Source organism: Bacillus rossius, chromosome 17, assembly GCF_032445375.1.
Source record: "Bacillus rossius redtenbacheri isolate Brsri chromosome 17, Brsri_v3, whole genome shotgun sequence".
NCBI classification, from domain to species: Eukaryota; Metazoa; Arthropoda; class Insecta; order Phasmatodea; family Bacillidae; genus Bacillus; species Bacillus rossius.
The window spans coordinates 1373370-1392650 of NC_086344.1; the positions used below are offsets into that span (position 1 = coordinate 1373370).

The 19281-nt window shown below is 60.7% G+C and overlaps 1 protein-coding gene across 5 annotated transcripts in view; it reads right to left on the bottom strand.

The window, feature by feature from the left end:
• LOC134540747 (serine-enriched protein) overlaps positions 1-19281 on the bottom strand; it is a 98345-nt gene that overhangs the window by 57428 nt on the left and 21636 nt on the right. For all 5 annotated transcript variants that reach the window (XM_063383647.1, XM_063383644.1, XM_063383645.1 and 2 more), the window contains exon 2: positions 16765-16984. In XM_063383647.1, the coding sequence (XP_063239717.1) occupies positions 16765-16973 (209 nt within the window). In that variant the 5' untranslated portion in view covers positions 16974-16984. The remainder of the gene's footprint in view (positions 1-16764; positions 16985-19281) is intronic.

Sequence of the window (19281 nt, forward strand, 5' to 3'; positions counted from 1 at the left end):
GACAGTGTGGCAGTGCGGCAGTGTGGCAGTGTGACAGTGTGGAAGTGTGACAGTGTGACAGTGTGGCAGTGTGGCAGTGAAACAGTGTGGCAGTGCAGCAGTGTGACAGTGTGGCAGTGTGACAGTGTGACAGTGTGACAGTGTGACAGTGTGGTGTGTGACAGTGTGGCAGTCCGGCAGTGTGACAGTGTGGCAGTGCGCAGTGTGACAGTGTGACAGTGTGGCAATGCGGCACTGTGGCAGTGTGACAGTGTGGCAGATTGGCAGTGTGACAGTGTAGCAGTATGGCAGTGTGACAGTGTGACAGTGTGACAGTGTGGCAGTGCGGCAGTGTGACAGTGTGACAGTGTAACAATGTGACAGTGTGGCAGTGCGGCAGTGTGACAGTGTGACATTGTAGCAGTGCGGCAGTGTGACAGTGTGACAGTGTGGCATTGCGGAAGTGTGACAGTGTGGCAGTGTGGCAGTGTGGCAGTGTGACAGTGTGACAGTGTGACAGTGTGACAAAGTGACAGTGTAACAGTGTGGCAGTGCGGCAGTGTGGCAGTGTGGCAGTGTGGCAGTGTGACAGTGTGGCAGTGTGGCAGTGTGGCAGTGTGACAGTGTGGCAGTGTGGCAGTGTGGCAGTGTGACAGTGCAGCAGTGCGGCAGTGTGGCAGTATGACAGTGCGGCAGTGTGGCAGTGTGACAGTGTGGCAGTGTGGCAGTGTGGCAGTGCGGCAGTGTGGCAGTGTGGCAGTGTGGCAGTGTTGCAGTGCTGCAGTGTGACAGTGTGGCAGTGCGGCAGTGCAGCAGTGCGGCAGTGCGGCAGTGTGACAGTGTGGCAGTGCGGCAGTATGACAGTGTGGCAGTGCGGCAATGTGACAGTGTGAAAGTGTGGCAGTGTGGCAGTGTGGCAGTGCGGCAGTATGCCAGTGTGGTAGTGCGGCAGTGTGACAGTGTGGCAGTATGACAGTGTAGCAGTGTGGCAGTGTGATAGTGTGGCAGTGTGGCAGTGCGGCAGTGTGGCAAAGCGGCAGTGTAGCAGTAAGGCAGTGTGGCAGTGTGACAGTGTGACAGTGTAACAGTGTGGCAGTGCGGCAGTGTGACAGTGTGGCAGTGTGGCAGTGCGGCAGTGTGGCAGCGTGACAGTGTGGCAGTGTGGCAGTGTGACAGTGTGGCAGTGCGGCAGTGTGACAGTGTGGCAGTGTAGCAGTGCGACAGTGTGGCAGTGTGGCAGTGTGACAGTGTGGCAGTGTGGCAGTGTGACAGTGCGGCAGTGCGGCAGTGCGGCAGTGCGGCAGTGCGGCAGTGCGGCAGTGCGGCAGTGCGGCAGTGCGGCAGTGCGGCAGTGTGACAGTGCGGCAGTGCAGCAGTGCGGCAGTGTGGCAGTGCGGCAGTGTGACAGTGCGGCAGTGTGACAGTGTGGCAGTGTGACAGTGCGGCAGTGCGGCAGTGCGGCAGTGTGGCGGCAGTGCGGCAGTGTGGCGGCAGTGCGGCAGTGTGGCGGCAGTGCGGCAGTGCGGCGGCAGTGCGGCAGTGCGGCGGCAGTGCGGCAGTGCGGCGGCAGTGCGGCAGTGCGGCGGCAGTGCGGCAGTGCGGCGGCAGTGCGGCAGTGCGGCGGCAGTGCGGCAGTGCGGCGGCAGTGCGGCAGTGCGGCGGCAGTGCGGCAGTGCGGCGGCAGTGCGGCAGTGCGGCGGCAGTGCGGCAGTGCGGCGGCAGTGCGGCAGTGCGGCGGCAGTGCGGCAGTGCGGCGGCAGTGCGGCAGTGCGGCGGCAGTGCGGCAGTGCGGCGGCAGTGCGGCAGTGCGGCGGCAGTGCGGCAGTGCGGCGGCAGTGCGGCAGTGCGGCGGCAGTGCGGCAGTGCGGCGGCAGTGCGGCAGTGCGGCGGCAGTGCGGCAGTGCGGCGGCAGTGCGGCAGTGCGGCGGCAGTGCGGCAGTGCGGCGGCAGTGCGGCAGTGCGGCAGTGCGGCGGCAGTGCGGCAGTGCGGCGGCAGTGCGGCAGTGCGGCGGCAGTGCGGCAGTGCGGCAGTGCGGCAGTGCGGCAGTGCGGCAGTGCGGCAGTGCGGCAGTGCGGCAGTGCGGCAGTGCGGCAGTGCGACAGTGCGGCAGTGTGACAGTGCGGCAGTGTGACAGTGCGGCAGTGTGACAGTGCGACAGTGCGGCAGTGTGGCAGTGCGACAGTGTGAGAGTGTGGCAGTGCGGCAGTGTGACAGTGTGGCAGTGCGACAGTGTGGCAGTGTGACAGTGCGGCAGTGTGGCAGTGCGGCAGTGCGGCAGTGCGGCAGTGCGGCAGTGTGACAGTGTGGCAGTGCGACAGTACGGCAGTGCGGCAGTGTGACAGTGCGGCAGTGCGGCAGTGTGGCAGTGCGGCTGTGCGGCAGTGCGGCAGTGTGGCAGTGTGGCAGTGCGGCAGTGTGACAGTGCGGCAGTGTGGCAGTGCGGCAGTGTGACAGTGCGGCAGTGTGACAGTGCGACAGTGCGGCAGTGTGGCAGTGTGACAGTGTGACAGTGTGGCAGTGCGGCAGTGTGACAGTGTGGCAGTGCGACAGTGTGGCAGTGTGGCAGTGTGGCAGTGTGACAGTGCGGCAGTGTGGCAGTGCGGCAGTGTGGCAGTGTGGCAGTGCGGCAGTGTGGCAGTGCGGCAGTGCAGCAGTGCAGCAGTGTGGCAGTGTGACAGTGCAGCAGTGCGGCAGTGTGGCAGTGTGGCAGTGTGACAGTGTGGTAGTGCGGAAGTGTGGCAGGGTGGCAGTGTGACAGTGCGGCAGTGTGACAGTGTGGCAGTGCGGCAGTGCGGCAGTGTGGCAGTGTAACAGTGTGGCAGTGAGACAGTGTGGCAGTGCGGCAGTGTGACAGTGTGGCAGTGTGGCAGTGTGATAGTGTGGCAGTGTGACAGTGTGGCAGTGCGGCAGTGTGACAGTGTGGCAGAGCGGCACTGTGTAAGTATGACAGTGTGGCAGTGTGGCAGTGTGACAGTGTGGCAGTGTTACAGTGTGGCAGTGTGGCAGTGCGGCAGTGTGACAGTGTGGCAGTGTGGCAGTGTGGCAGTGTGGCAGTGTGACAGGGTGGCAGTGCGGCAGTGCGGCAGTGTGGCAGTGCGGCAGTGTGGCAGTGTGGCAGTGCGGCAGTGTGGCAGTGCGGCAGTGCGGCAGTGTGGCAGTGCGGCAGTGTGGCAGTGCGGCAGTGTGGCAGTGTGGCAGTGTGGCAGTGTGGCAGTGCGACAGTGCGGAGTTTGGCAGTGTGACAGTGCGTAAGTGTGGCAGTGCGGCAGTGCGACAGTGCGGCAGTGTGACAGTGTGGCAGTGTGACAGTGTGGCAGTGCGGCAGTGTGACAGTGTGGCAGTGCGGCAGTGTGGCAGTATGACAGTGTGGCAGTGTGGCAGTGTGACAGTGTGGCAGTGTGACAGTGTGGCAGTGTGGCAGTGTAATAGTGTGGCAGTGTGACAGTGTGGCAGTGTGGCAGTGTGGCAGTGCAACAGTGTGGCAGTGTGACAGTGTGGCAGTGCGGCAGTGTGACAGTGTGGCAGTGTGGCAGTGTGATAGTGTGGCAGTGTGACAGTGTGGCAGTGCGGCAGTGTGACAGTGCGGCAGTGTGGCAGTGCGGTAGTGTGGCAGTGTGGCAGTGTGACAGTGTGGCAGTGTGGCAGTGTGATAGTGTGGCAGTGTGACAGTGTGGCAGTGCGGCAGTGTGGCAGTGCAACAGTGTGGCAGTGTGACAGTGTGGCAGTGTTTTAGTGTGGCAGTGTGACAGTGTGGCAGTGCGGCAGTGTGACAGTGCGGCAGTGTGGCAGTGCGGCAGTGTGGCAGTGTGGCAGTGTGACAGTGTGGCAGTGTGACAGTGTGGCAGTGTGGCAGTGTGATAGTGTGGCAGTGTGACAGTGTGGCAGTGTGGCAGTGTGGCAGTGCAACAGTGTGGCAGTGTGACAGTGTGGCAGTGCGGCAGTGTGACAGTGTGGCAGTGTGGCAGTGTGATAGTGTGGCAGTGTGACAGTGTGGCAGTGCGGAAGTGTGACAGTGCGGCAGTGTGGCAGTGCGGCAGTGTGGCAGTGCAACAGTGTGGCAGTGTGACAGTGTGGCAGTGCGGCAGTGTGACAGTGTGGCAGTGTGGCAGTGTGATAGTGTGGCAGTGTGACAGTGTGGCAGTGCGACAGTGTGACAGTGTGACAGTGTGGCAGTGCGGCAGTGTCGCAGTGCAACAGTGTGGAAGTGTGACAGTGTGGCAGTGCGGCAGTGTGGCAGTGCGGCAGTGTGGCAGTGCGGCAGAGTGACAGTGCGGCAGTGTGACAGTGCGGCAGTGCGGCAGTGTGGCAGTGTGGCAGTGTGATAGTGTGGCAGTGTGACAGTGTGGCAGTGCGGCAGTGTGACAGTGCGGCAGTGTGGCAGTGCGGCAGTGTGGCAGTGCAACAGTGTGGCAGTGTGACAGTGTGGCAGTGCGGCAGTGTGACAGTGTGGCAGTGTGGCAGTGTGATAGTGTGGCAGTGTGACAGTGTGGCAGTGCGGCAGTGTGACAGTGTGACAGTGTGGCAGTGCGGCAGTGTGGCAGTGCGGCAGTGAGGCAGTGTGACAGTGCGGCAGTGTGGCAGTGTGGCAGTGCGGCAGTGCGGCAGTGTGGCAGTGTGACAGTGCGGCAGTGTGACAGTGCGGCAGTGTGGCAGTGTGGCAGTGCGGCAGTGTGGCAGTGTGACAGTGCGGCAGTGCGGCAGTGCGGCAGTGCGACAGTGCGGCAGTGTGGCAGTGCGGCAGTGTGGCAGTGCGGCAGTGCGGCAGTGCGGCAGTGCGGCAGTGCGGCAGTGCGGCAGTGCGACAGTGTGGCAGTGTGACAGTGCGGCAGTGCGGCAGTGTGGCAGTGCGGCAGTGCGGCAGTGCGGCAGTGCGGCAGTGTGGCAGTGCGGCAGTGCGGTAGTGCGGCAGTGCGGCAGTGCGGCAGTGCGGCAGTGTGGCAGTGCGGCAGTGCGACAGTGTGGCAGTGTGGCAGTGCGGCAGTGTGACAGTGCGGCAGTGTGACAGTGCGACAGTGCGGCAGTGTGGCAGTGTGACAGTGTGACAGTGTAGCAGTGCGGCAGTGTGACAGTGTGGCAGTGCGACAGTGTGGCAGTGTGACAGTGCGGCAGTGTGGAAGTGTGGCAGTGCGGCAGTGCGGCAGTGCGGCAGTGTGACAGTGTGGCAGTGCGACAGTACGGCAGTGCGGCAGTGCGACAGTGCGGCAGTGCGGCAGTGCGGCAGTGCGGCAGTGCGGCAGTGCGGCAGTGCGGCAGTGTGGCATTGCGGCAGTGTGACAGTGCGGCTGTGTGGCAGTGCGGCAGTGTGACAGTGCGGCAGTGTGACAGTGCGACAGTGCGGCAGTGTGGCAGTGTGACAGTGTGACAGTGTGGCAGTGCGGCAGTGTGACAGTGTGGCAGTGCGACAGTGTGGCAGTGTGGCAGTGTGGCAGTGTGACAGTGCGGCAGTGTGGCAGTGCGGCAGTGTGGCAGTGTGGCAGTGCGGCAGTGTGGCAGTGCGGCAGTGCGGCAGTGTGGCAGTGTGGCAGTGTGACAGTGCAGCAGTGCGGCAGTGTGGCAGTGTGGCAGTGTGACAGTGTGGTAGTGCGGAAGTGTGGCAGGGTGGCAGTGTGACAGTGTGGCAGTGCGGCAGTGTGACAGTGTGGCAGTGCGGCAGTGCGGCAGTGTGGCAGTGTGACAGTGTGGCAGTGTGGCAGTGTGGCATTGTGGCAGTGTAACAGTGTGGCAGTGTGACAGTGTGACAGTGTGGCAGTGTGACAGTGCGGCAGTGTGGCAGTGTGGCAGTGCGGCAGTGTGGCAGTGCGGCAGTGTGACAGTGCGGCAGTGTGACAGTGCGGCAGTGTAACAGTGCGGCAGTGTGACAGTGCGGCAGTGTGACAGTGCGACAGTGCGGCAGTGTGGCAGTGTGACAGTGTGACAGTGTGACAGTGTGGCAGTGCGACAGTGTGGCAGTGTGACAGTGCGGCAGTGTGGCAGTGTGGCAGTGCGGCAGTGCGGCAGTGCGGCAGTGTGACAGTGTGGCAGTGCGACAGTACGGCAGTGCGGCAGTGTGACAGTGCGGCAGTGCGGCAGTGCGGCAGTGCGGCTGTGCGGCAGTGCGGCAGTGTGGCAGTGTGGCAGTGCGGCAGTGTGACAGTGCGGCAGTGTGGCAGTGCGGCAGTGTGACAGTGCGGCAGTGTGGCAGTGCGGCAGTGTGACAGTGCGGCAGTGTGACAGTGCGACAGTGCGGCAGTGTGGCAGTGTGACAGTGTGACAGTGTGGCAGTGCGGCAGTGTGACAGTGTGGCAGTGCGACAGTGTGGCAGTGTGGCAGTGTGGCAGTGTGACAGTGCGGCAGTGCGGCAGTGCGGCAGTGTGGCAGTGTGGCAGTGCGCCAGTGTGGCAGTGCGGCAGTGCAGCAGTGTGGCAGTGTGGCAGTGTGACAGTGCAGCAGTGCGGCAGTGTGGCAGTGTGGCAGTGTGACAGTGTGGTAGTGCGGAAGTGTGGCAGGGTGGCAGTGTGTCAGTGCGGCAGTGTGACAGTGTGGCAGTGCGGCAGTGTGGCAGTGTGGCAGTGTGACAGTGTGACAAAGTGACAGTGTAACAGTGTGGCAGTGCGGCAGTGTGGCAGTGTGGCAGTGTGGCAGTGTGACAGTGTGGCAGTGTAGCAGTGCGACAGTGTGGCAGTGTGGCAGTGTGACAGTGTGGCAGTGTGGCAGTGTGACAGTGCGGCAGTGCGGCAGTGCGGCAGTGCGGCAGTGCGGCAGTGCGGCAGTGCGGCAGTGCGGCAGTGTGACAGTGCGGCAGTGCAGCAGTGCGGCAGTGTGGCAGTGCGGCAGTGTGACAGTGCGGCAGTGTGACAGTGTGGCAGTGTGACAGTGCGGCAGTGCGGCAGTGCGGCAGTGTGGCGGCAGTGCGGCAGTGTGGCGGCAGTGCGGCAGTGCGGCGGCAGTGCGGCAGTGCGGCGGCAGTGCGGCAGTGCGGCGGCAGTGCGGCAGTGCGGCGGCAGTGCGGCAGTGCGGCGGCAGTGCGGCAGTGCGGCGGCAGTGCGGCAGTGCGGCGGCAGTGCGGCAGTGCGGCGGCAGTGCGGCAGTGCGGCGGCAGTGCGGCAGTGCGGCGGCAGTGCGGCAGTGCGGCGGCAGTGCGGCAGTGCGGCGGCAGTGCGGCAGTGCGGCGGCAGTGCGGCAGTGCGGCGGCAGTGCGGCAGTGCGGCGGCAGTGCGGCAGTGCGGCGGCAGTGCGGCAGTGCGGCGGCAGTGCGGCAGTGCGGCGGCAGTGCGGCAGTGCGGCGGCAGTGCGGCAGTGCGGCGGCAGTGCGGCAGTGCGGCGGCAGTGCGGCAGTGCGGCGGCAGTGCGGCAGTGCGGCGGCAGTGCGGCAGTGCGGCGGCAGTGCGGCAGTGCGGCGGCAGTGCGGCAGTGCGGCGGCAGTGCGGCAGTGCGGCGGCAGTGCGGCAGTGCGGCGGCAGTGCGGCAGTGCGGCGGCAGTGCGGCAGTGCGGCGGCAGTGCGGCAGTGCGGCGGCAGTGCGGCAGTGCGGCGGCAGTGCGGCAGTGCGGCAGTGCGGCAGTGCGGCAGTGCGGCAGTGCGGCAGTGCGGCAGTGCGGCAGTGCGGCAGTGCGGCAGTGCGACAGTGCGGCAGTGTGACAGTGCGGCAGTGTGACAGTGCGACAGTGCGGCAGTGTGGCAGTGCGACAGTGTGAGAGTGTGGCAGTGCGGCAGTGTGACAGTGCGGCAGTGCGACAGTGTGGCAGTGTGACAGTGCGGCAGTGTGGCAGTGCGGCAGTGCGGCAGTGCGGCAGTGCGGCAGTGTGACAGTGTGGCAGTGCGACAGTACGGCAGTGCGGCAGTGTGACAGTGCGGCAGTGCGGCAGTGTGGCAGTGCGGCTGTGCGGCAGTGCGGCAGTGTGGCAGTGTGGCAGTGCGGCAGTGTGACAGTGCGGCAGTGTGGCAGTGCGGCAGTGTGACAGTGCGGCAGTGTGACAGTGCGACAGTGCGGCAGTGTGGCAGTGTGACAGTGTGACAGTGTGGCAGTGCGGCAGTGTGACAGTGTGGCAGTGCGACAGTGTGGCAGTGTGGCAGTGTGGCAGTGTGACAGTGCGGCAGTGTGGCAGTGCGGCAGTGTGGCAGTGTGGCAGTGCGGCAGTGTGGCAGTGCGGCAGTGCAGCAGTGCAGCAGTGTGGCAGTGTGACAGTGCAGCAGTGCGGCAGTGTGGCAGTGTGGCAGTGTGACAGTGTGGTAGTGCGGAAGTGTGGCAGGGTGGCAGTGTGACAGTGCGTCAGTGTGACAGTGTGGCAGTGCGGCAGTGCGGCAGTGTGGCAGTGTGACAGTGAGGCAGTGTGGCAGTGTGGCAGTGTGGCATTGTGGCAGTGTAACAGTGTGGCAGTGAGACAGTGTGGCAGTGCGGCAGTGTGACAGTGTGGCAGTGTGGCAGTGTGATAGTGTGGCAGTGTGACAGTGTGGCAGTGCGGCAGTGTGACAGTGTGGCAGAGCGGCACTGTGTAAGTATGACAGTGTGGCAGTGTGGCAGTGTGACAGTGTGGCAGTGTTACAGTGTGGCAGTGTGGCAGTGCGGCAGTGTGACAGTGTGGCAGTGTGGCAGTGTGGCAGTGTGGCAGTGTGACAGGGTGGCAGTGCGGCAGTGCGGCAGTGTGGCAGTGCGGCAGTGTGGCAGTGTGGCAGTGCGGCAGTGTGGCAGTGCGGCAGTGCGGCAGTGTGGCAGTGCGGCAGTGTGGCAGTGCGGCAGTGTGGCAGTGTGGCAGTGTGGCAGTGTGGCAGTGCGACAGTGCGGAGTTTGGCAGTGTGACAGTGCGTAAGTGTGGCAGTGCGGCAGTGCGACAGTGCGGCAGTGTGACAGTGTGGCAGTGTGACAGTGTGGCAGTGCGGCAGTGTGACAGTGTGGCAGTGCGGCAGTGTGGCAGTATGACAGTGTGGCAGTGTGGCAGTGTGACAGTGTGGCAGTGTGACAGTGTGGCAGTGTGGCAGTGTAATAGTGTGGCAGTGTGACAGTGTGGCAGTGTGGCAGTGTGGCAGTGCAACAGTGTGGCAGTGTGACAGTGTGGCAGTGCGGCAGTGTGACAGTGTGGCAGTGTGGCAGTGTGATAGTGTGGCAGTGTGACAGTGTGGCAGTGCGGCAGTGTGACAGTGCGGCAGTGTGGCAGTGCGGTAGTGTGGCAGTGTGGCAGTGTGACAGTGTGGCAGTGTGGCAGTGTGATAGTGTGGCAGTGTGACAGTGTGGCAGTGCGGCAGTGTGGCAGTGCAACAGTGTGGCAGTGTGACAGTGTGGCAGTGTTTTAGTGTGGCAGTGTGACAGTGTGGCAGTGCGGCAGTGTGACAGTGCGGCAGTGTGGCAGTGCGGCAGTGTGGCAGTGTGGCAGTGTGACAGTGTGGCAGTGTGACAGTGTGGCAGTGTGGCAGTGTGATAGTGTGGCAGTGTGACAGTGTGGCAGTGTGGCAGTGTGGCAGTGCAACAGTGTGGCAGTGTGACAGTGTGGCAGTGCGGCAGTGTGACAGTGTGGCAGTGTGGCAGTGTGATAGTGTGGCAGTGTGACAGTGTGGCAGTGCGGAAGTGTGACAGTGCGGCAGTGTGGCAGTGCGGCAGTGTGGCAGTGCAACAGTGTGGCAGTGTGACAGTGTGGCAGTGCGGCAGTGTGACAGTGTGGCAGTGTGGCAGTGTGATAGTGTGGCAGTGTGACAGTGTGGCAGTGCGGCAGTGTGACAGTGTGACAGTGTGGCAGTGCGGCAGTGTCGCAGTGCAACAGTGTGGAAGTGTGACAGTGTGGCAGTGCGGCAGTGTGGCAGTGCGGCAGTGTGGCAGTGCGGCAGAGTGACAGTGCGGCAGTGTGACAGTGCGGCAGTGCGGCAGTGTGGCAGTGTGGCAGTGTGATAGTGTGGCAGTGTGACAGTGTGGCAGTGCGGCAGTGTGACAGTGCAGCAGTGTGGCAGTGCGGCAGTGTGGCAGTGCAACAGTGTGGCAGTGTGACAGTGTGGCAGTGCGGCAGTGTGACAGTGTGGCAGTGTGGCAGTGTGATAGTGTGGCAGTGTGACAGTGTGGCAGTGCGGCAGTGTGACAGTGTGACAGTGTGGCAGTGCGGCAGTGTGGCAGTGCGGCAGTGAGGCAGTGTGACAGTGCGGCAGTGTGGCAGTGTGGCAGTGCGGCAGTGCGGCAGTGTGGCAGTGTGACAGTGCGGCAGTGTGACAGTGCGGCAGTGTGGCAGTGTGGCAGTGCGGCAGTGTGGCAGTGTGACAGTGCGGCAGTGCGGCAGTGCGGCAGTGCGACAGTGCGGCAGTGTGGCAGTGCGGCAGTGTGGCAGTGCGGCAGTGCGGCAGTGCGGCAGTGCGGCAGTGCGGCAGTGCGACAGTGTGGCAGTGTGACAGTGCGGCAGTGCGGCAGTGTGGCAGTGCGGCAGTGCGGCAGTGCGGCAGTGCGGCAGTGTGGCAGTGCGGCAGTGCGGTAGTGCGGCAGTGCGGCAGTGCGGCAGTGCGGCAGTGTGGCAGTGCGGCAGTGCGACAGTGTGGCAGTGTGGCAGTGCGGCAGTGTGACAGTGCGGCAGTGTGACAGTGCGACAGTGCGGCAGTGTGGCAGTGTGACAGTGTGACAGTGTAGCAGTGCGGCAGTGTGACAGTGTGGCAGTGCGACAGTGTGGCAGTGTGACAGTGCGGCAGTGTGGAAGTGTGGCAGTGCGGCAGTGCGGCAGTGCGGCAGTGTGACAGTGTGGCAGTGCGACAGTACGGCAGTGCGGCAGTGCGACAGTGCGGCAGTGCGGCAGTGCGGCAGTGCGGCAGTGCGGCAGTGCGGCAGTGCGGCAGTGTGGCAGTGCGGCAGTGTGACAGTGCGGCTGTGTGGCAGTGCGGCAGTGTGACAGTGCGGCAGTGTGACAGTGCGACAGTGCGGCAGTGTGGCAGTGTGACAGTGTGACAGTGTGGCAGTGCGGCAGTGTGACAGTGTGGCAGTGCGACAGTGTGGCAGTGTGGCAGTGTGGCAGTGTGACAGTGCGGCAGTGTGGCAGTGCGGCAGTGTGGCAGTGTGGCAGTGCGGCAGTGTGGCAGTGCGGCAGTGCGGCAGTGTGGCAATGTGGCAGTGTGACAGTGCAGCAGTGCGGCAGTGTGGCAGTGTGGCAGTGTGACAGTGTGGTAGTGCGGAAGTGTGGCAGGGTGGCAGTGTGACAGTGTGGCAGTGCGGCAGTGTGACAGTGTGGCAGTGCGGCAGTGCGGCAGTGTGGCAGTGTGACAGTGTGGCAGTGTGGCAGTGTGGCATTGTGGCAGTGTAACAGTGTGGCAGTGTGACAGTGTGACAGTGTGGCAGTGTGACAGTGCGGCAGTGTGGCAGTGTGGCAGTGCGGCAGTGTGGCAGTGCGGCAGTGTGACAGTGCGGCAGTGTGACAGTGCGGCAGTGTAACAGTGCGGCAGTGTGACAGTGCGGCAGTGTGACAGTGCGACAGTGCGGCAGTGTGGCAGTGTGACAGTGTGACAGTGTAGCAGTGCGGCAGTGTGACAGTGTGGCAGTGCGACAGTGTGGCAGTGTGACAGTGCGGCAGTGTGGCAGTGTGGCAGTGCGGCAGTGCGGCAGTGCGGCAGTGTGACAGTGTGGCAGTGCGACAGTACGGCAGTGCGGCAGTGTGACAGTGCGGCAGTGCGGCAGTGCGGCAGTGCGGCTGTGCGGCAGTGCGGCAGTGTGGCAGTGTGGCAGTGCGGCAGTGTGACAGTGCGGCAGTGTGGCAGTGCGGCAGTGTGACAGTGCGGCAGTGTGGCAGTGCGGCAGTGTGACAGTGCGGCAGTGTGACAGTGCGACAGTGCGGCAGTGTGGCAGTGTGACAGTGTGACAGTGTGGCAGTGCGGCAGTGTGACAGTGTGGCAGTGCGACAGTGTGGCAGTGTGGCAGTGTGGCAGTGTGACAGTGCGGCAGTGCGGCAGTGCGGCAGTGTGGCAGTGTGGCAGTGCGCCAGTGTGGCAGTGCGGCAGTGCAGCAGTGTGGCAGTGTGGCAGTGTGACAGTGCAGCAGTGCGGCAGTGTGGCAGTGTGGCAGTGTGACAGTGTGGTAGTGCGGAAGTGTGGCAGGGTGGCAGTGTGTCAGTGCGGCAGTGTGACAGTGTGGCAGTGCGGCAGTGCGGCAGTGTGGCAGTGTGACAGTGTGGCAGTGTGGCAGTGTGGCAGTGTGGCATTGTGGCAGTGTAACAGTGTGGCAGTGAGACAGTGTGGCAGTGCGGCAGTGTGACAGTGTGGCAGTGTGGCAGTGTGATAGTGTGGCAGTGTGACAGTGTGGCAGTGCGGCAGTGTGACAGTGTGGCAGTGCGGCACTGTGTAAGTATGACAGTGTGGCAGTGTGGCAGTGTGACAGTGTGGCAGTGTTACAGTGTGGCAGTGTGGCAGTGCGGCAGTGTGACAGTGTGGCAGTGTGGCAGTGTGGCAGTGTGGCAGTGTGACAGGGTGGCAGTGCGGCAGTGCGGCAGTGTGGCAGTGCGGCAGTGTGGCAGTGTGGCAGTGCGGCAGTGTGGCAGTGCGGCAGTGCGGCAGTGTGGCAGTGCGGCAGTGTGGCAGTGCAGCAGTGTGGCAGTGTGGCAGTGTGGCAGTGTGGCAGTGCGACAGTGCGGAGTTTGGCAGTGTGACAGTGCGTAAGTGTGGCAGTGCGGCAGTGCGACAGTGCGGCAGTGTGACAGTGTGGCAGTGTGACAGTGTGGCAGTGCGGCAGTGTGACAGTGTGGCAGTGCGGCAGTGTGGCAGTATGACAGTGTGGCAGTGTGGCAGTGTGACAGTGTGGCAGTGTGACAGTGTGGCAGTGTGGCAGTGTAATAGTGTGGCAATGTGACAGTGTGGCAGTGTGGCAGTGTGGCAGTGCGACAGTGTGGCAGTGTGACAGTGTGGCAGTGCGGCAGTGTGACAGTGTGGCAGTGTGGCAGTGTGATAGTGTGGCAGTGTGACAGTGTGGCAGTGCGGCAGTGTGACAGTGCGGCAGTGTGGCAGTGCGGTAGTGTGGCAGTGTGGCAGTGTGACAGTGTGGCAGTGTGGCAGTGTGATAGTGTGGCAGTGTGACAGTGTGGCAGTGCGGCAGTGTGGCAGTGCAACAGTGTGGCAGTGTGACAGTGTGGCAGTGTTTTAGTGTTTTAGTGTGGCAGTGCGGCAGTGTGACAGTGTGGCAGTGTTTTAGTGTTTTAGTGTGGCAGTGCGGCAGTGTGACAGTGCGGCAGTGTGGCAGTGCGGCAGTGCGGCAGTGTGACAGTGCGGCAGTGTGGCAGTGCGGCAGTGTGGCAGTGTGGCAGAGTGACAGTGCGGCAGTGCGGCAGTGCGGCAGTGTGGCAGTGTGGCAGAGTGACAGTGCGGCAGTGTGGCAGTGCGGCAGTGTGGCAGTGTGGCAGTGTGACAGTGTGGCAGTGTGACAGTGTGGCAGTGTGGCAGTGTGATAGTGTGGCAGTGTGGCAGTGTGGCAGTGTGGCAGTGCAACAGTGTGGCAGTGTGACAGTGTGGCAGTGCGGCAGTGTGACAGTGTGGCAGTGTGGCAGTGTGATAGTGTGGCAGTGTGACAGTGTGGCAGTGCGGCAGTGTGACAGTGCGGCAGTGTGGCAGTGCGGCAGTGTGGCAGTGCAACAGTGTGGCAGTGTGACAGTGTGGCAGTGCGGCAGTGTGACAGTGTGGCAGTGTGGCAGTGTGATAGTGTGGCAGTGTGACAGTGTGGCAGTGCGGCAGTGTGACAGTGTGACAGTGTGGCAGTGCGGCAGTGTGGCAGTGCAACAGTGTGGCAGTGTGACAGTGTGGCAGTGCGGCAGTGTGGCAGTGCGGCAGTGTGACAGTGCGGCAGTGCGGCAGTGTGGCAGTGTGGCAGTGTGATAGTGTGGCAGTGTGACAGTGTGGCAGTTCGGCAGTGTGACAGTGTGGCAGTGCGGCAGTGTGACAGTGTGGCAGTGTGGCAGTGTGATAGTGTGGCAGTGTGACAGTGTGGCAGTGCGGCAGTGTGACAGTGCGGCAGTGTGGCAGTGCGGTAGTGTGGCAGTGTGGCAATGTGACAGTGTGGCAGTGTGGCAGTGTGATAGTGTGGCAGTGTGACAGTGTGGCAGTGCGGCAGTGTGGCAGTGCAACAGTGTGGCAGTGTGACAGTGTGGCAGTGTTTTAGTGTTTTAGTGTGGCAGTGCGGCAGTGTGACAGTGTGGCAGTGTTTTAGTGTTTTAGTGTGGCAGTGCGGCAGTGTGACAGTGCGGCAGTGTGGCAGTGCGGCAGTGCGGCAGTGTGACAGTGCGGCAGTGTGGCAGTGCGGCAGTGTGGCAGTGTGGCAGAGTGACAGTGCGGCAGTGCGGCAGTGCGGCAGTGTGGCAGTGTGGCAGAGTGACAGTGCGGCAGTGTGGCAGTGCGGCAGTGTGGCAGTGTGGCAGTGTGACAGTGTGGCAGTGTGACAGTGTGGCAGTGTGGCAGTGTGATAGTGTGGCAGTGTGGCAGTGTGGCAGTGTGGCAGTGCAACAGTGTGGCAGTGTGACAGTGTGGCAGTGCGGCAGTGTGACAGTGTGGCAGTGTGGCAGTGTGATAGTGTGGCAGTGTGACAGTGTGGCAGTGCGGCAGTGTGACAGTGCGGCAGTGTGGCAGTGCGGCAGTGTGGCAGTGCAACAGTGTGGCAGTGTGACAGTGTGGCAGTGCGGCAGTGTGACAGTGTGGCAGTGTGGCAGTGTGATAGTGTGGCAGTGTGACAGTGTGGCAGTGCGGCAGTGTGACAGTGTGACAGTGTGGCAGTGCGGCAGTGTGGCAGTGCAACAGTGTGGCAGTGTGACAGTGTGGCAGTGCGGCAGTGTGGCAGTGCGGCAGTGTGACAGTGCGGCAGTGCGGCAGTGTGGCAGTGTGGCAGTGTGATAGTGTGGCAGTGTGACAGTGTGGCAGTTCGGCAGTGTGACAGTGCGGCAGTGTGGCAGTGCGACAGTGTGGCAGTGCGGCAGTGTGACAGTGTGGCAGTGTGGCAGTGTGATAGTGTGGCAGTGTGACAGTGTGGCAGTGCGGCAGTGTGACAGTGTGACAGTGTGGCAGTGCGGCAGTGTGGCAGTGCGGCAGTGCGGCAGTGTGACAGTGCGGCAGTGAGGCAGTGTGGCAGTGCGGCAGTGCGGCAGTGTGGCAGTGTGACAGTGCGGCAGTGTGACAGTGCGGCAGTGTGGCAGTGTGGCAGTGCGGCAGTGTGGCAGTGTGACAGTGCGGCAGTGCGGCAGTGCGGCAGTGCGACAGTGCGGCAGTGTGGCAGTGCGGCAGTGTGGCAGTGCGGCAGTGCGGCAGTGCGGCAGTGCGGCAGTGCGGCAGTGCGACAGTGTGGCAGTGTGACAGTGCGGCAGTGTGGCAGTGCGGCAGTGTGGCAGTGTGGCAGTGTAACAGTGCGGCAGTGTGGCAGTGCGGCAGTGTGGCAGTGCGGCAGTGCGGCAGTGTGATAGTGCGGCAGTGTGACAATGCGGCAGTGTGACAGTGCGGCAGTGTGACAGTGCGGCAGTGTGACAGTGCGGCAGTGTGACAGTGCGGCAGTGTGACAGTGCGGCAGTGTGACAGTGCGGCAGTGTGACAGTGCGGCAGTGCGGCAGTGCGGCAGTGCGGCAGTGCGGCAGTGCGGCAGTGCGGCAGTGCGGCAGTGTGACAGTGCGGCAGTGTGGCAGTGCGACAGTGCGGCAGTGCGGCAGTGCGGCAGTGCGGCAGTGCGACAGTGCGGCAGTGCGGCAGTGTGACAGTGCGGCAGTGCGGCGGCAGTGCGGCAGTGCGGCGGCAGTGCGGCAGTGCGGCGGCAGTGCGGCAGTGCGGCGGCAGTGCGGCAGTGCGGCGGCAGTGCGGCTGTGCGGCGGCAGTGCGGCAGTGCGGCGGCAGTGCGGCAGTGCGGCGGCAGTGCGGCAGTGCGGCGGCAGTGCGGCAGTGCGGCGGCAGTGCGGCAGTGCGGCGGCAGTGCGGCAGTGCGGCGGCAGTGCGGCAGTGCGGCGGCAGTGCGGCAGTGCGGCGGCAGTGCGGCAGTGCGGCGGCAGTGCGGCAGTGCGGCGGCAGTGCGGCAGTGCGGCGGCAGTGCGGCAGTGCGGCGGCAGTGCGGCAGTGCGGCGGCAGTGCGGCAGTGCGGCGGCAGTGCGGCAGTGCGGCGGCAGTGCGGCAGTGCGGCGGCAGTGCGGCAGTGCGGCGGCAGTGCGGCAGTGCGGCGGCAGTGCGGCAGTGCGGCGGCAGTGCGGCAGTGCGGCGGCAGTGCGGCAGTGCGGCGGCAGTGCGGCAGTGCGGCGGCAGTGCGGCAGTGCGGCGGCAGTGCGGCAGTGCGGCGGCAGTGCGGCAGTGCGGCGGCAGTGCGGCAGTGCGGCGGCAGTGCGGCAGTGCGGCGGCAGTGCGGCAGTGCGGCGGCAGTGCGGCAGTGCGGCGGCAGTGCGGCAGTGCGGCGGCAGTGCGGCAGTGCGGCAGTGCGGCTGTGCGGCAGTGCGGCAGTGCGGCAGTGCGGCAGTGCGGCAGTGCGGCAGTGCGGCAGTGCGGCAGTGCGGCAGTGCGGCAGTGCGGCAGTGCGGCAGTGTGACAGTGCGGCAGTGCGGCAGTGCGGCAGTGTGACAGTGCGGCAGTGTGACAGTGCGACAGTGCGGCAGTGCGGCAGTGTGGCAGTGTGACAGTGCGGCAGTGCGGCAGTGCGACAGTGTGGCAGTGCGACAGTGCGGCAGTGCGGCAGTGTGACAGTGTGGCAGTGCGACAGTACGGCAGTGCGGCAGTGTGACAGTGCGGCAGTGCGGCAGTGCGGCAGTGCGGCAGTGCGGCAGTGCGGCAGTGCGGCAGTGTGGCAGTGTGACAGTGTGACATTGTGAGAGTGTGGCAGTGTGGCAGTGTGGCAGAGTGACAGGGTGACAGCACCTGCTGCGGGCGGCCAGCACGGCCTTGACGGCGCACACGGGCTCGCGGGTGTCGCCCACCAGGAACGTGACGTCACACAGCTCGGGCATGCTCGCCAGGAACTTCATGTCCTCGGCCAGGCCTGACTTGTTCTCGAAGGTGCTGAGGTCAGGCTCGTCCGGTTGCAGCGCCTCCGCCATTGCCGCCGCCGCCGTCGAAGCCTCGGGCATGGATACCGACCCTGCCGGAACAACACACACATCCTGTCATGCCCCTGGCTGGGCCGCTGAACGACATGTGGCGGCAAGGTTATATTACATTTAGAAGTGTTTTGTTTCATATTAATTCGATTGTATGACTTTGATATGAAGAGTTAGGTATCATTTAAATATATTTCAATCTTTTTTTTTATTTATTTCGTTAGAATACAAAAAAATAAATGATTTTTTTACTTCGTTTCAATTAAAATCGTGTTATTTCATTGATATTCTAGTTTATTACGATTCCATTTCATGAAAATTTACTAAATTTCATTTATTTAAATTCATTTGGGGTACATTTCTGTTCATTTATATTGTAAAAAATCATTTAAATATTGAAACATTAGTTTTCAATATTAATTTCATTACATTTTGGTTGTATTTCATTCCCATCCGGGTTTCAACGCCTGGGAACTGACATAGTGACGACAGGAAGTCTGAAATAAAATAACAAGTTAAGAAGTCTGGCTGGTTGATTTTACTTACTGACTCATATAAATTGGATTTCTGGGGTAATAGAAAAATAACAGTAGGTTTATTTCTCTTAACGATAAAAAAATTTCAGTAGTAAAAATATACTGGCCAATGAACATTATTTACTAATTCTGGCATTTACTATATTTCGGTGATTTACCTTATTCATTTCAATTTATGTTTGTTTTATTTTAACATTTTACACCTTCATAAATTTATTTTTTATTTGGAGTTTATAAACCTTTGGTAGATGTGTCCCTTATAAATACTTGGGTTTATCATCAATAAAAAAATTAAGAAGTATGGTTGGATGCTTTTGTTTACAGTAGTATAGGATAGCCGGTCCGAGCGCAGGATGCAGGTAGTGGATTGTGATTTTCGGTCAGCCATCTTGGATTGTGACATCACGGCGGCCATCTTGGATGAGTGTAACGGGACACAGCGTAACGGGACAAAACGTAACGGGACACAGCGTAACGGGACAAGTAGATCACGGCGGCCATTTTGGGCCCGCCATCTTGGATCCGCCATTTTGGATGACGTAAATGTGTGTTCTCGAAAATTCCGGTGAAATGTTTTCCGCCATTATGGATGATGACGTCACCGTTGCAGTTTCCGTTACGGTCGCCATCTTTTCGTTTTTTATTTATTATCCGCTTTAATAAAAAAAATTTAAAAAATTATAAAAAAATTAAATAATACAATTTTAAGAAATTATTTATAAAAATCATACATTAACGACACGGAGCTCGAAGTCCTCGGTTCGAACCCGGTGAGGGCAAAAAAAAAATAAAAATGGCGACCGATCCTTCCTCCACGGTGGCTGCAAGCAGATTGACTCCCACCACATGTTTCATAGCATATATATAATCCGGAAGTATGACGTCATGTACGCCATCTTGAAATTTGGACGCCATCTTGAAAATCTTTATTTATTATCCGATTTTAATGAAAAAAATTCCAAAATTCATCAAAAAATTTACGTATTTGAATTCTGTTTGATTATAACGATGTACGTCCTTGGTTCGATTCCCGGCGAGAGTAAACAGTCGATCCTTCCTCCATGAAAGCTACCTAGACTGATCTACCACCAACAATACCAAGGTATATATAACATCAGCTGGTAAAACGACATGTCCACCATCTTGTCTTCATCCGCTGGAGACCACCATCTTGTTTTCGTCTTATTGAGTGTACCAATACCATGTTAGTTTAATAATCTGGTCTCCATACCTCTGTCCTCAACTGTTGACCTGGAAATTTGACCTTGACCTTGAACTTTGACCTTGAACTTGAAAATTGACCTTGCCCTTCAAATTTGACTTTGTCCTTGTCGACCATCACGGACTCGACATTTTATGTTCAGTAGATGCTACCAGGAGCTACCACCTGCTGGAGTACGCCATCTTGTGTGTGTACTCGTATTATAGGTACATTTCCATCTGGATAATTTTATTCTAACCCGCAACATTGCTGTAATCATTTATAACTGTGACACCCGCCATCTTGTCATTTGGCCGCCATCTTGAAAATCCGTAATTATTTAGCTAGAAATTCGGGAAAAGTTCCAAAATTCATTAAATAAATTACTCATTATTTACATATTGATTCGATCCGCTCCTGTCCTCGATTCGATACCCAATCGATGCAACAATGTTTAATTTTAAGTAAAAAATAATAATTTCAATAAACCATGTTCAACATTCGTAAAGAGACTCTAAATCCTCTACTACCATCATCCTATCAGACATTAAGACCACCAAATTGGAAATTCGTAATTTCAATGCTAGAGATGCGGGGAAAA